The 16,037-nt window shown below is 38.5% G+C and overlaps 1 protein-coding gene across 1 annotated transcript in view; it reads left to right on the top strand.

Moving 5' to 3' along the window:
- TAFA2 (TAFA chemokine like family member 2) overlaps positions 1-16,037 on the top strand; it is a 171,354-nt gene that overhangs the window by 117,650 nt on the left and 37,667 nt on the right. Inside the window, exons 2-3 of the mRNA XM_040233120.1 lie at positions 10,384-10,536; positions 11,683-11,807. Coding sequence (XP_040089054.1) covers positions 10,384-10,536; positions 11,683-11,807 — 278 coding nt within the window. The remainder of the gene's footprint in view (positions 1-10,383; positions 10,537-11,682; positions 11,808-16,037) is intronic.

Below are 16,037 nucleotides of genomic sequence, written 5' to 3'. Positions count from 1 at the left end.
GACTGCAGCCATGAAATTAAAAGACGCTTACTCCTTGGAAGAAAAGTTATGACCAATCTAGATAGTATATTCAAAAGCAGAGACATTACTTTGCAAACTAAGGTCTGCCTAGTCAAGGCTATGGGTTTTCTGTGGTCATGTATGGATGTGAGAGTTGGACTGTGAAGAAGGCTGAGCACTGAAGAATTGATGCTTTTGAACTGTGGTGTTGAGAAGACTCTTGAGAGTCCCTTGGACTGCAAGGACATCCAACCAGTCCATTCTGAAGGAGATCAAGCCTGGGATTTCTTTGGAAGGAATGATGCTAAAGCTGAAGCTCCAGTACTTTGGCCACATCATGCGAAGAGTTGACTTATTGGAAAAGACTCTGATGCTGGGAGGGATTGGGGGCATGAGGAGAAGGGGGTGACCGAGGATGAGATGGCTGGATGGCATCATGGACTTGATGGATGTGAGTCTGAGTGAGCTCCGGGAGATGGTGGTGGACAGGGAGGCCTGGCGTGCTGCGATTCATGGGTTGCAAAGAGTTGGACATGACAGAGCGACTGAACTGAACTGACACAGTTGAAGGCTTTGGTGTAGTCATTGAAGCCGAAGTAGATGTTTTTTTCTGGAATTCCCTTCCTTTCTCTATGATCCAATGCATGTTGGTAATTTGATCTCTGGTTCCTCTGCCTTTTCTAAATCCAGCTTGTACACCTGGAATTTCTCCATTCAGGTATTGCTCAAGCCTAGCTATAAGCATTTTGAGCATTACCTTGCTAGCATGTGAAATGAGCACAATTGTGTGGTAGTTTGAGCATTCTTTGGCATTGCCCTTCTTTGGGATTGAAATGAAAACTGACCTTTTCCAGTACGGTGGCCACTGCTGAGTTTTCCAAAATTGCTGGCATATTGACTACAGTACTTTAACAGCACCATCTTTTAGGATTTGAAATAGCTAAGCTGGAATTCCATCACCTCCATTAGCTTTATTCAATAGTAATGCTTCCTAAGGCCCACTTGACTTCACACTCCAGGATGTCTGATTAGGTGAGTGATCACACCATTGTGGTTATCCAGGTCATTATGACCTTTTTTTTGCATAGGTCTTCTGTGTATTCTTTTCACCTCTTCTTAATCTTGTCTGCTTCTTCTTAGGTCCTTATCATTTCTGTTGCATAGGATATTCCCTTGATGATACATGATCTGACAGAATGTGATTCACTGGAGGAGGGAATGGTGAATCACTCCAGTATTCTTCCCCCATGAACAGTAGGAAAAGGCAAAAAGATATGACACTGGAAGATGAGCCCCACCCCCCACACCCACCCAGTTTGAAAGGTGTTCAATATGCTGTTGGGGAAGACTGGAGAAATAGCTCCAGTAAGAATGAAGAGGCTGGGCCAAAGTGGAAATGACTTTCAGTTATGGATGTCTCTGATGGTGAAAAGAAAGTCCGATCCTGTAAAGAATAATATCATAATGAAACCTGGAACGTTAGGTACATGAATTAATGTAAATTGGATGTGGTCAAGAAAGAGATTGGGAAGAGTGAACACTGACATCTTAGGAATCAGTGAACTCAAATCAATGGGAATGGGCAAATTTAATTCAGATGATCTCTGCTTTTGGAGGCTTTGAACTGCCTTCTTAAGTGTACAATGCAAAGAATTAGAGGAAAACAATAGAATGGGAAAGAAGAGAGATATCTTCAAAAAAACTTGCGATATCAAGGGAACATCTCATGCAAGGATAGGCATGATAAAGGACAGAAATGGTAAGGACCTAACAGAAGCAGAAGATATTTATTAACAAGAGGTGGCAAGAATGATCTTGGCAGGCAACAATTAGAGCTGAGCAAGACTTGGTATTCCTGTTTTCATAGGAATTAAGCCTATGTGTGTCTAGTGTCATTTCACAAAGATGTAAGAGGCAACATTTTGTGCTCTGCTTTATGTCCAGGGAGGAGAAAGTAGCAGAAAGATGTGAGGTTTTGTTGTTGTTCTTGTTGTTTTATCTTTTGTGACTTGGGGATTATGACATCAAGGAAATTGGTTGTTCTTTTTTCATTTAAATCTTCTCCAGGGGGTCTTGCATCATTTTAGTATGATGCTAAGTGATTGTCTGTGAAGTCTATTTTGTTAATTTGGAAAGGCCTAATATTTGACTAGATTAGTTTATCATGAGCTCTGCCTGACTCTGTGTAGAGAATTCTAGTAACTGCTTTAATTTTTTACAGTCATTAAGCTTTTAAAGGAAAACAACAGAAATTAGTTTTACCTTCTTATTACTTGTTTACTATTTATTAAATGTACCACATACTGAGCAGTTTACATGAAAAATTAGCCTTTGTCTACAAGAATTTGATGTAAGAAGTTAAGTTATATAGCAGAAAAATAAGAATTATATATGTGAACACCTATGCAATGCTTTTTGTTGTTCAGTTGCACAGTTGTGTCCGACTCTTTGCTACCCCACGGACTGCAGGATACCAGGCCTCCTGTCCCTCACCATCTCCTGAAGTTTGCCCAAGTTCATGTCCGTTGCATTGGTGATGCCACCTAACCATCTTATCCTCTGATGCCCTCTGTTTCTTCTGCCCTCAGTCTTTCCCAGCATCAGGGACTTTTCCAAAGAGCTGGCTGTTCGCATCAGGTGACCAAAATACTGGAGCTTCAGCATCAGTCCTTCCAATGAGTATTCAGTGTTGATTTCCCTTAAGATTGACTTGTTTGACCTCCTTGCAGTACAAGGGACTCTCAGGAGTCTTCTGCAGCACCACAGTTCAAAGGCATCAATTCTTTGGCGCTCTGCCTTTTTTACAGTCTAGCTCTCACAACCATACATGACCACTGGGAAAACCATAGTCTTGTCTGTACGGACTTTTGTTGGCAGAATAATGTCTCTGCTTTTCAACACACTGTCTAAGTTTGTCATAGCTTTCCTGCCAAGAAACAATTGTTTTCTGATTTCATGGCTGCAGTCACCATCTGCAGTGATTTTAGAGCCCAAGAAGAGGAAATCTGTCCTTACTTCCAAGCTTTCCCCTTCTATTTGCCATGAAGTAATGGGACAGAGTGCCATGATCTTAGTTTTTTTAATATGTAGTTTTAAAGTGGCTCTTTCACTCTCCTCCTTCACCCTCATCAAGAGGTTCTTTAGTTCTTCTTTGCTTTCTGCCATTAGAGTGGTATCATCTGTATATCTGAGGTTGTTGATGTTTATTTCACCTGTCTTGATTCCAGCTTGTAACTCATCCAGCCTGGCATTTCTCGTGATGTCCTCAGCCTATAGGTTAAATAAAACAGGGTGACAACAGATAGCCCTGCCACACTCCTTTCTCAATCCTGAACTAATCAATTGTTCCATAAAGGGTTCTAACTGTTGCTTCTTGACCTGCATACAGGTTTCTCAGGAGACAGGTGCCATGCTTAGGTGAATGAAATTTTGCTAGAAGATTCACTTGTCTGTTTTGAAGTATCTCATTTTGTTTACCATATTAACTGGCATATATAAAAATATTGAACAGGCAATATTCTCCCTACCCATGTCTTCAAACTCTTTGAGTGTAGGATTCTCCATCCCTCCATCTATCCCTCCACATCTACCTACCTATATGCCTACCATCTATTCCATTTTTTAAAAAGTAACTATCCTTTCTTGTGCTCAGTTACTAAGTCATGTCTCACTCTTTGTGACCCGAAGGTCTACAGTCCCACCAGGCTCCTCTGTCCGCTTCCCAGGCAAGAATACTGGAGTGAACATTGGGGTATATGTGTCTCTTTCAATTCTGGTTTCCTTGGTGTGTATGCCCAGCAGTGGAATGGACTAGTTGGATCTCCTTGCAGTCCAAGGGACTCTCAAGAGTCTTTTCCAACACCACAGTTCAAAAGCATCAATTCTTCGGCGCTCAGCCTTCTTCACAGTTCAACTCTCACATTCATACATGACTACTGGAAAAACCATAGCCTTGACTAGATGGACCTTAGTTGGCAAAGTAATGTCTCTGCTTTTGAATATGCTATCTAGGTTGCTCACAGCAAAAGAGACACAGATGTATAAAACGGACTTTTGGACTCTGAGGGAGAGGGAGAGGGTGGGTGATTTGGGAGAATGGCACTGAAACATGTATACTATCATGTAAGAAATGAATCGCCAGTCTATGTTCGATACAGGATACAGGATGCTTGGGACTGGTGCACGGGGATGATCCAGAGAGATGATATAGGGTGGGAGGTGGGAGGGGGGTTCAGGATTGGGAACTCATGTACACCTGTGGCTGATTCATGTCAATGTATGGCAAAACCAATACAGTATTGTAAAGTAAAATAAAGTAAAAAAAAAAAAAAGAATACTGGAGTGGGTTGCCATTTCCTTCTCTGATCCCTAATTCCCCTGAAAAAAGCTTTACAACTTTAATTTTTAATAAAAAGAACAAAGATTGATAGAGTTTGTTTTACAAAATCCCACTTCTAACAAGGAAACAATCTGTGTGTCTGTGCACTTTATTCATAGGCAGAAAACCTGTGGGTCTGTGAGGCTTGGTCTTCCAGGTTACCTTTATTATGAATCCCTTAACATTTAGTCCCATCTTCTCTGAAGGGAAGCATGCCTCTCTTCTTCTAAGTGCAACTCCAACCTTATCTTTCTCCTCATACCATTTGGGCACCATTTCACCTTTTTGTCAAAGAAGAAAGAAGCACACTTTCTTCACCAGAGTCCTGACATACTGAATTTAGCCAGCATTATCCAACTGGGAATAATTTATTACAATTCATTTAATTATATAAATATCTAAACAGCATTTTCTTGTATATATTCATTCATTGACTCAATGCCCTAGAATGATCTGGTTTTGAGATATCATTCTTTACTGACTTATCCACTCACCAATGCATTTGTATACATATATCCTGTTGAACAACCTAGGGAGCAGTAGAAAGTACTATTGTGTTGTCCAGGTAAGCTGTTCTGTGATATTAATAAGCCATCAAATTTTAGAGCCTTGTAACACTTTATGGTTTATTTCTCACTCTTATGTCCATGTGGTTGGTGGGGACTCTGTTTCGTGTCTCTTCACTTGGGGACTGAGGTTGATATAGTCTTCATCATCAACCTACCTACCTACCTACCACCTATTCTATTTTTTAAAAAATAATTATCCCTTTCTTGTGCTCAGTTGCTAAGTAATTTCTGTAAAATTTGTTGCTCTGGTTGGTGGGGAGAAATCTGGTGAATGAATACTGTTAAAATGTCCTCACAGACTGATACCATTTGCTTTTGCTCATAAGTCTAGTTTTCATTTCATTGGCCAAAGCAAGTTCTATCACCACATCTAAATGTAATTAATGGGGTGGAGAAGTACAGTTTTTCTTGTCAGGCAAAGTAGAAAAGAATTTTGACATTGGGAAGGGGAAACCAGATGCAGGTTTTTCACCAATTCTTCTCCAACTTATGATGAAATCCCCATATGACAAAGATGATAAAATGGCCCTGGTGGGTAATGCTGAAATGGTGCTTCTTTCCTCAGGGTAGGGACCCATGGAACCTCACTGTGTGCGTCGGTCTTCTGTGGTTCTCTGAGCCAACATCCAGCTCTCCCTGAAGCTGTCTCAGCTCAGTGCTCTGCCTCATAGCATCACTATCTTAAGAAACTCTAATAATCTCTTGTCTCTGGCTTCCACTCAAAGACTTGCAGGACACATCCCATCATCCCTCTTAGAGGTCCAAGCATCCCAAATAGTCTGTCATCCCCCAGATGTTTATTTCCGTTTTGTGCTGTAATCCCACCCCTCCATTCATCCCACTGTGTCCTCTACAGTTTATCTTGTCCATCAGCCAGCTCCCTGCCAGGCATTCCAATTACTCCTTCCCAGTAAATTTATTCTTCCTCTTTGAAATACATATTTCATGTTCTTTTTTTTCCTCAAACATCTCTCATATTTCATAGCAAATGAGATGACATCAGATATGAAACTGCATTATCTTCTAACCACCTAAACAGCTCACACCTACCTGACTAAATTCACGTATCCCACCTTCACTCTTGTTAAAATGGATTAAATGTCCCCACATGAATCTAACACCAACTCCACCATATGCCCTGAATCTCAATTCTTTTTTTTCCCCCTTCAAGAACAGTCTTTTTTAAATTACCCACTTTCTCTCCTTTATTGTCATTTTCTTTTTCTACTGGATCATTGCAGCTAGCAAGCATGCTTTTATGACATCCATTAAAAAAATTTCCCTGACCCTTAGACTCATTCCAACTACTGCTTCATTTCCTTTTTCCCTTTACAGAAAAACTCCTTGAAAGAAATTTTTATAATTGTCTACAGTTTTGCATCTCATTACCTAATAAACTTACTTTAATCATGCTTTTATCTCCATCATGCCATTAAATGATTTTCATCTGGATCCAGTGCTAGTAATAGCTAACACAGAGTGCCTGCTATAAGGCAGGGAATGCTCTAAATACTTTGTACATATTAACTCATTTAATCCTCTAACCAATCATATGAAGATGGTGCTATTAATATTCATCTTTTAGATATGAAAAATGCTAATCAGAGATAGTTGCTGACTTGGGCAAGGTCACACTACTATTTAGAGGAGCTTAAATGTGAACCCAGCTACTTCTTGCCTGGAGAATCCCATAGACAAAGGAGCCTGGTGGGTTATAGTCCATAGGGTCTCAAAGAGTTGGACACAACTGAAATGACTTCACACACATGCACTCTGGTTTTGGAGGCTCTGTTTGAACTGCTGTGCCATACTACTGCTTTAGTAGACAATTATTTTGCTTTATTTATTAAAGCTTCCAGCAGCATTTGACATAGCTGATCAATCTGTGTTTCTTGAAACAGTTTATTCTTTGGTTTTCCATGCCTTTGTCTCATGTACTTTTCCTCTTCATGTTCTGCTCCCCAATTCTAGAATTAGGTTCTGGACTATTATTTCTCTACTTCTCTATCAGTAGTCTTTTCATGGTAATTAGTCAGTGTATGACTTTAAATATCACCTTTAAGTGTGTATCTGCAGTCCAGATCTTTTTCCTAAACCCCATTGTATAAATGATGCTGCCTGGTTTACACCTCTGCTCCAGTGTCTTATAGGACTCTCAGACTTAACAAATTCAAAACAGAAGCACAGTAATTCTGACCCAACCCAACTCTTAACAAACACCTTTTCCCAGGCCTCCACTATCTTCCAGAACCACCAACTTTTAATTCCTCAGGACAAGCTTAAAAATGATCTTTAACTCCTCTTTCCCTCATAGCTCACATTCCATCCATTGAAACCAACTCTACCCTGAAATACCTCCTCATCTGGTACTTCATCCCAACCCTTAGTCTCGTCTGTGTCCCATCCTTCATCTCCTGAACTCCTGTAGCCCCTTCATGATTAGTATCCCTGCTTCCACTCTTGCTTTCTTTAGTCTTTTCTCTAAAGAGTGGCCTGAGTAAACTCCCAAAGCATTAATGAGGTGACGTGCCTGACTCTTTGTGACCCCATGGACTGTAGCCTTGCCAGGCTCCTCTGTCCATGGAATTCTCCAGACACAATTACTGGAGTGGGTTGCCATTCCCTTCTCCAGGGGATCTTCCTAACCCAGGGATCAAACTCAGAGATAACACATCCACTCAAAGGCTTTGTTTTGAAATGAGAAAAAAATCCCACCTCTTTACTGTGGCGCACCTGCCCCTAAGCCATTCCCCTGTTTCTGACACATTGTCCTCAGCCTCTCAGTTGTTCCACCATGGTGCAGCCACGCCGGTCATCTTGCTGTCTTGGGAACACAGCCCACATTTCCCCATTTCAGAACCATGTCATTTGCTGCTCCATCTCTTTGGAAACTTATTCCTTTCTTAGCTCTTCATCATGGAGGCTTCCTTTTTTCATCACTCAGGTCATCATTCAGATTACCTCCTCAGAGAGGTCCTCCCTGAGACTCTCATACAATTGTGCCTTCCCTTCCTGTTTGGTTACTCTCCATCACATTACCCTATTGCATCTCTTTTAAGGAGCTAGAAAATCTACTGTTGGCTTACTTAATCATTAGTCCCTAAGGATTATTCGCTTTCTCCAGAGGTATATGAGTGCTCTGAGGGCAGGTCTCTATCCATCTTATGCATTGTTGCATCCCCATTACTCAGAACCATCCCAGATATGTGGTAGTAACTCAATTAGAGTCTGTCATACAGAGTGAAGTAAGTCAGAAAGAGAAAAATAAATATCTTTATTAACATATATATGTGGAATCTATAAAAATGGTACAGATGAACCTGCATAGCAGGAATAGAGACATAGATATAGACAACAGACATGTGTACACAGGAGGGGAAGGAAAGCTGGGATGAACTGGGAGATTAGGACTGACTTATACTACCATGGAAGGGACTGATCATTGGAAGGACTGATGATGAAGCTGAAACTCCAATTCTTTGGCCACCTGATGCAAAGAGCCTGAAAAGACCCTGATGCTGGGAAAGATTGAGGGCGGGAGGAAAAGGGGATGACAGAGGATGAGATGGCTGGATGGCATCACCGACTCAATGGACATGAGTTTGGGTACACTCTGGGAGTTGGTGATGGACAGGGAGGCCTGACATGCTACAGTTCATGGGGTGGCAGAGTCAGACATGACTGAGCAGCTGAAGTGACTGACACTACCATGCGTGAAATAGATAGCTAGTGGGAACCTGCTGTGTAGCACAGGGAGCTCAGCTCAGAGCTCTGTGGTGACCTAGAGGGTGGGATAGTGGGTTAGGAGGGAGGTGCAAGAGGAAGGAGGTATACGTATACATATAGCTTATCTGTGTTGTTGTACAGCGGAAATTAACAACATTGTAGAGCAATTATACTTCAATAAGGGAATAAGTGAGGTTCAGTGTAGAAAACAGTATTTTGACTTGCATATTACATAAAGCATTCAATAAATTGAGAGAAACTGAATCATTATTAGCTAAGAAAATATTGTCTAGAGCACAAGGAACAGAAATTTGGCTTTCAAGTTTTTACCTTTTGTAAAGATAGCCTTCTGCTTGCAGCACACACAGAGAAATCCCTGTTTGTATATACCATGGCAGAAAAACCTTCATGACATTGGAAATGGTACCTGCTTCTTGCAAATTCTTTTGAGGATTATGTGTCAAAGCTACACCTGAGTCTCTTGGTCTCACATAGGGAAGGAGATGGACACTGATTGTGATCTGTTCTCGCAAGAAAAATCTAAACAATCTAACCTGAGTCCCTGCTCAGTGGTTCCCCATCTCTAAGGGGAAGATTAATATAAATGCATGATGTCCTAACCTCATTTACAAAATGGGTCTTAATTTGTTTATAACATTAAATAACTTCAGATGTCCTACTTTTCTATTTAAATCTGTTTTTATAGCAATCACATGCTTTAAAATTTCTGAAAACATAACATTTCAACAAATGTTTGATTTTAAGCTGGTTTTTATTTCTAGCAGATGGAACTTTTGGTTTATCATTTCACAGTGGGGTTACTACTTTGAAGAAGACACGCTGGGGAAAAAGAAACAATGAAGGCAAACTTGAACCGTATCCTATGTGATGAGTGGGGTCCAAAAATGTCAATCACCTAAACAGCTAGGTAGCCTTATTGTGAGGCCGACAAAATGGCTAATGGAGCCTCACAGCTCACCGGACTGGATTTTGCCAGGGTAGATATAAGTCCGTCCACATTCTGGCTGTGGTTGTTGCCATTTGGTGGCAGTTGTTCCCTCAGGCAAAATTGACAGGAATGATCCGTGGGTCCTGAGACTGGATGGAACTTTCAGGAAAATGGCAGCAATTTAAAAAATCACCCAGTTAGTTCATTTCCAAGAAAACTGAGCAGAAGAATCCTGAAGAGGTGGATTCCCACCCTCAGACGTCCTAATTTCTGAAAAGAAATTCCTTTCCTGACTCTAAGCCATAACCTGAGAAAGTATAACCTAAAGACTATCACCTTTATCAACCCACCCACTTTGAGAATAAGGCTAGTCTCAGCCCCAGTAGAGGTCACTTTGTCTATGGAATTACCCTACTTTGATCAACATGAACAAAAAGGTGTAAAAAAAAAAAAAGCCACATGCAAATAAATATGTTTTTGATGGCACCACATATTGCCTCTATATTTCAGACTGTTCTAACAGCTCATTCTAATCTAGCCACTAATTGTTCCTGCTTCACCAAGCGTTTACTGATAGAAATGGTCCTACCACATTTAGCAAAGAAATCAAATCTGCATTATGGAGTCAGCATCATTGTATTTCTAGTTTCATGCATGGTAGACCCTTTATAGAGCTATATTTAATGCACTTCTAATTAAAAAGGGAGGAAGTATCCAAAGCTTTCTCAGTGTTGTCTCATCTTTTGTTTTTTTGTGTGCAGCTCACCATGTTAAAACGGGCACTTGCGAAGTGGTGGCACTCCACAGATGCTGTAATAAGAACAAGATAGAGGAACGGTCACAAACAGTCAAGTGCTCCTGCTTCCCTGGGCAGGTGGCAGGCACCACGCGAGCAGCTCCATCTTGTGTGGATGGTGAGGCTTCTTCCATTGCTCTTGTGATAGTGTAACTGGGGACTGCATAGAACTGGAATCTCACTGTGATCCTCAATTCTGGGGTTCATCCTGGGGGGCCACACCATCAATCATATGGTTGGTGCAAGATCATTTGAAGAGCATTCTGAAATTTATTTTTTTTTAATTTAATTTTAATTTTTTAATTTTACTTTACAATTCTGTATTGGCTTTGCCATACATTGACATGAATCATAAAATCCACTTAAAAAAGGTCTAAGGACTTGCGCAGTCTTGTAGCAAAAGGCACTATAATGAGGTTCCAAGAAGTCCATGTACTTCTTACTTTGATACCATGAAATACTGATTTGCCAGTGGAGAGCCAGTGTGTATGTTTGTGTGTGTAAATTAATTGGAAAAGGCAATATAAAAATAGATGATTAAAATAGTTTGGGTCCTTAAACCCATGGATGGTTCTTAAGAATGAAAAAATAAACATCATACATATGAATGAATGTTTAGTGGTGCATAGAAGTCACATGAAATATTTTTATAGAGGTTCATCAAAATGTTAATTTCTTTCTTGGAGGATTCACCTAATAAGATATAAATATTTATGTGGATCTGTATAATTGATGTGATCATAAATAATATTTTGTTAAGGGCTCATATATTTTCATGATGCATTCTTTGCAATGATTGTTACTGCCCATAGTTAAAAAAAAGACATCAATTTGAATGCCTTTCTGAATTTAGTCTACTTGGGGGAGATATTACATTGATTCTAAAATATTGATTCTAAACTGATCAAAGACCCAATTTCTTACATGTTTATGTAAATCAGCACATGAATACATCCACATAATTTGTTTCTAATATGCTAATTTCCATGAAACCTTTGTGTTTATATGAAAAACCCTTCAAAAATGTGCCTATCATTAACAATACTGTATTATACACTGAACATGAGATCTACCCTCTTAAAGTTTTAGGTATTCTTATCACAATAAAATTTTTAAAAATTAAAAATATTTTAGTCAGAAAATCTAGAAAAGTTTATTACCTTTGGACCAAAAACAAACAAACAAAAAAGCATGCACACCCAGAGAATTAACAAGCCCAAATAGAAAATCTTGAATTGCTTTTTTTTTTTTTAATCTCCTATAGCTTCCATAGTGGAACAAAAATGGTGGTGCCATATGCAACCATGTCTTGAGGGAGAGGAATGTAAAGTTCTTCCAGATCGGAAAGGATGGAGCTGTTCCTCCGGGAATAAAGTGAAAACAACTAGGGTAAGTGGACAGTCAGTCTGTGAAAGAAAAAGATCGCTGAATTCATAGAGCATGGAGCATGTGCAGTGACCTCTTTAAGTGGTTGTAGGATTTGAGAGGGTACAGTTTTCCATAGTACATTATTTCCTCATTTTCTCCCTAATTCATTTTTTCATACCACATTTTTGTTTTACTCAGAATAATATCTGTAGGTTGCCAACAACTGTCATGTTATCTAATAATTAAATACTGTTTATTCCTTGATGAGATACTCACAGTAATGTGAACTGCCCCCTAACCCTGCCAGAGGATGCATGTTAAATGCTGGGGAGGTGACCCTAATCCCTCATTCTTCTGATGGATAGTAATCTGAATAAATCCTGAAAAAAAGGAGAATTTATTTATGACTCAATAAACATTTCCTAGTTAATATTCTTTCATTTTTATGAAAGTAATTCTTTTGACCTCCCTAATTTCTGGATCAAAAAATAGTTTTCTAATGGTTAAGTTTGTAATCATTGTAATGAGTTACCTAGTGGAGTTTTCAAATCTCAGGGTCAGTATAAAAGGAATGCTCTTCAGATGGTGATGTATTTCACCTTGCAATGACTGATTTCTGGGGAGAAGTGAAAAATACTTTTATTCTTTGATTTTCTAATTACCTCCAATGGATCTTCTAGACTGGCAGAATTTAAATTCTTTGTGGAATCAGCAGATGAAAGTTCTGTCTTATTTTGCTTTTTGCTCTGAAGGGAAAGCTGACTATTGCTTAGAATTGGATAACTGGGGACTAGAAGATAATAATGTTTTATAAAAAGTAAGATAAAACTAGAGACTAGTTAACTTAGGGTATTATTTAACAATAGCAATTTCTTATTTTTTTTTTAATCTTGTCCGGACATATTCAAGAGGATTAATTTAAAATCCCATGAGATATAATGTTAAGTAATATCTTTAGTGTATTTTTTGTGTATTCAGACATACACAGAAGTAACCAAGTTTATAATAAATAATAACTTTATATTTTGTCAAATGATTCATGAGTCTAACTTGTCAGTTAAATGCTGACACTCCTTTCTAAAATCCATGGAGGGCATGATCAGTTAATTAGAATAATTGTATTATTCAGTTAGCACATGATATAATCCATATTGATTTGTTAAAATCATTCTAGCAATATCAAACTTCCTTATAAGCTACTTATAGCATGAAAATCCACCCCCTCCAAATTATTAATCCTTAGTCTAAAATAACACTCATGGAAATGTGTGAAGATTTAATTCTGAAACAATTTTTTTAAAGCAGCGATTCCTCTAACATCTATGGTTTTCATTCCTTTTTATGGCTGAGTAATATTCCTTTCTATATATGTACCACAGCTTCTTTATCTGTTCCTCTGTTTATGGACATTTAGGTTGCTTCCATATCCTGATTATTGTAAACAGTGCTGCAGTGAACACGGGTGCATGTATCTGTTTGAATTATGGTTTTCTCTGTGCACATCCCAGGAGCAGGATTGTTGAATCATAATGGTAGCTCTAGTTTTAGTTTTTTAAGGCATTTTGTGCTATTCTCCATAGTGTCTGTATCTTTTACATTCCTACCAACAATGCAAGAGGATTCCCTTTTCTCCACATCTTCTCCAGCATTTATTGTTTGTAGATTTTTTTGATGATGGCTATTGTGACTGGTGTGATGGGATATCTCATTGTAGTTTTGATTTGTGTTTCTCTAGTAATTAGTGATTTTGAGCATATTTTCAAGTGCTTGTTGGCCATCTGCATGTTGTCTTTGGAGAAATATCTGTTTAGGTCTCCAGTCCATTTTTGATTGGGTTGATTTTTTGATACTGAACTACATGAGCTGTTTGTATATTTTGGAGGTTAATCCTTTGTCAGGTGTTTCATCTGCAAATATTTTCTCCCATTCTGAGGGTTGTCTTTTCATTTTGTTTATGGTTTCCTTTTGCTGTGCAAAAAATTTTAAGTTTAAATAGGCAGAGTTTTGAATGGACCTGGAGATTGCCATACAGAGTAAAGTAAGTCAGAAAGAGAAAAACAAATATTGTACATTAACACATACGTGGAGAGTTTTAAAAAATGGTAGGATTATCTTGTTTGCAAAGCAGAAATAGAGACATATGTAGAGAACACATGGATACCAAGGAGGAATGGTGGGGGATGGAGATAGAATGAATTGGGAGGTTGAGATTGACATATATATAAATGCTATGTATAAATAAAACAGATAATTAATGAGAACGTACTGTATATATAGCACAGAGAACTCTATTCATGCTCTCTGGTGACCTAAATGGGAAAGAATTCGAAAAAGGGGAGGCATGTATATGTATGGCTGATTCACTCTGCTGTACAGTAGGAACTGACACAGCAGTGTAAAGCAGCTATGCTCCAGTAAAAGTTCTGTGTTTTTACTAAATGAGTGGATAATGATGAAGCTAACATTTATTAGATATGTAAACCATATGCCATATACTGAAAACGTGCTTCATGTGAATTAGCTCATTTAATCCTCTTAATAGCCTGGTAAAAAAGGTAATATTATCTCCTTTTTACAGCTGAGTAAACCAAAGCTTTAAAATGTTAAATGACTTCTCAAGGTCATATAGTTAATTAATGAGAAGTTAGGGTTCAAACTATACATTTTTTATTACAGAACCTAACCTCTGAACCCATAGTTTATACTAGATCATTTAACTTATGTAACTGTTATTAAAATTTACTATCATTCTGTTCAAGCAGACCTTTAAAAATATTTTTAGCTTTTCAGATCATTGAAATGAAAAGGTCGGGACCATGTGATCTAAATTCTCGTAATTAATTGTTTCAGAAGTGTTGCTTTACTCCCTGTTTGGCCATATTCTCAAGAGTTCAAAGTTAAAATTGAGTCTCTTCACAAATTCTTCCTAGTGTAATTAAACAAGATGGATAAAGACTGAGAACTTGTGAGTAGGGAAGACCACGTCTAGATCCCCTGGTTTATTTTAGTTATAAGTTTATATAACTAATCCACTTACAGTGGATTGCCCTTTTTATTTTTCCATCATCTCTTTTGCCCTGGAGAACAGCTGTAAAACCTCCTGGAAGACACTGTCGAAAGGTTTCATGCAACAGTGGGTGTTTGTATTAAATTGTGTTTTAATAATTTCTTCCAAGCCTGAGAGTCTTTGATTCTCATTTAAAAAGGAAAAATCATTATATATAAGAGAAGATAAGAGGCTTAAGAGAAGGAGCTTCTTGATTATACAATCAAAGTAAATTATTTTAATTTTTTGCTTCACAAGTAAAAAGATTGCTGGTGAAAAGGAAGCTACTTAGATGTTTTCACCTAAAAGAGCATCATGGCATTTCAAATGGCTGGGCAAAATGATGTTAAATTATGAATGTGTGTTTGGCTTACACAACAACATGGGTGAATTTCCCTGAAGCCCCAAAGAAGAAAGTTCCCAAGGTCGTCAGGTTGTTATTGTTCTGCTATCTTTGTTGAAATAGCCCAAAAAGTATAGGAGATAAGAAAAATTCTTGAAACAGTTCTGGCACATTACTTTACCCATAGTGAAAGTGTTGGATAGAGGTAGGTAGCAGCAATATTGCTGAGAAGAAATCTGATCACTGTTCTAACCACTGGTATTACTATCCACTTAGATAAGATAGCCATGACTGTGGGGAGCCAACAAGCCCATGAGGCCCTGATTTGGCAGGTCCTAGCCACAAATAGGAACGTCTAGAAGTTAAGCAGGAATAGGTTATAAAGTAACTGAAGAGCTGCTCTCAGCCAAAAGCCATTTGGGTTTCTTATGCAGAATATGTTGATCTTGTGGGATTACACTGCAAGCAAAATGGCTCAAGAAATGATTAAAATTTGCAATAACGTACACCCTCCCTCATAATTGCCCATATCCAATCTGGAGTGCTCTGGTAAATTTAATGTTAGAAGAAAAGCAGTCAGCCAAAAACATCAATGAGGCTTGCTTGGCCTCAGCAGAGATGTATGATACTTTCCAGAATTGACTACAGATCAGGGGCTGGGTGAATTCCTCATTTAAGACTAATTTGGAACTTACATTGTACTTCCCATAAATGCTAATTATATCCTCCTTCTGTCTTTGTACTAGATTCAGGAAGCTTATTGTTATAACCCATTTTCTATTTGTCCTAACAAGGGGAAAAGGCATAGCATAGACAGGCCTTGTTGGAACATCAATATTTTGCATACATGCTCTTCAAAACC

The sequence above is a fragment of the Oryx dammah genome, unplaced genomic scaffold (genome assembly GCF_014754425.2).
Source record: "Oryx dammah isolate SB20612 unplaced genomic scaffold, SCBI_Odam_1.1 HiC_scaffold_29, whole genome shotgun sequence".
NCBI lineage: Eukaryota > Metazoa > Chordata > Mammalia > Artiodactyla > Bovidae > Oryx > Oryx dammah.
This window is presented reverse-complemented; position numbering and strand designations above follow the sequence as displayed.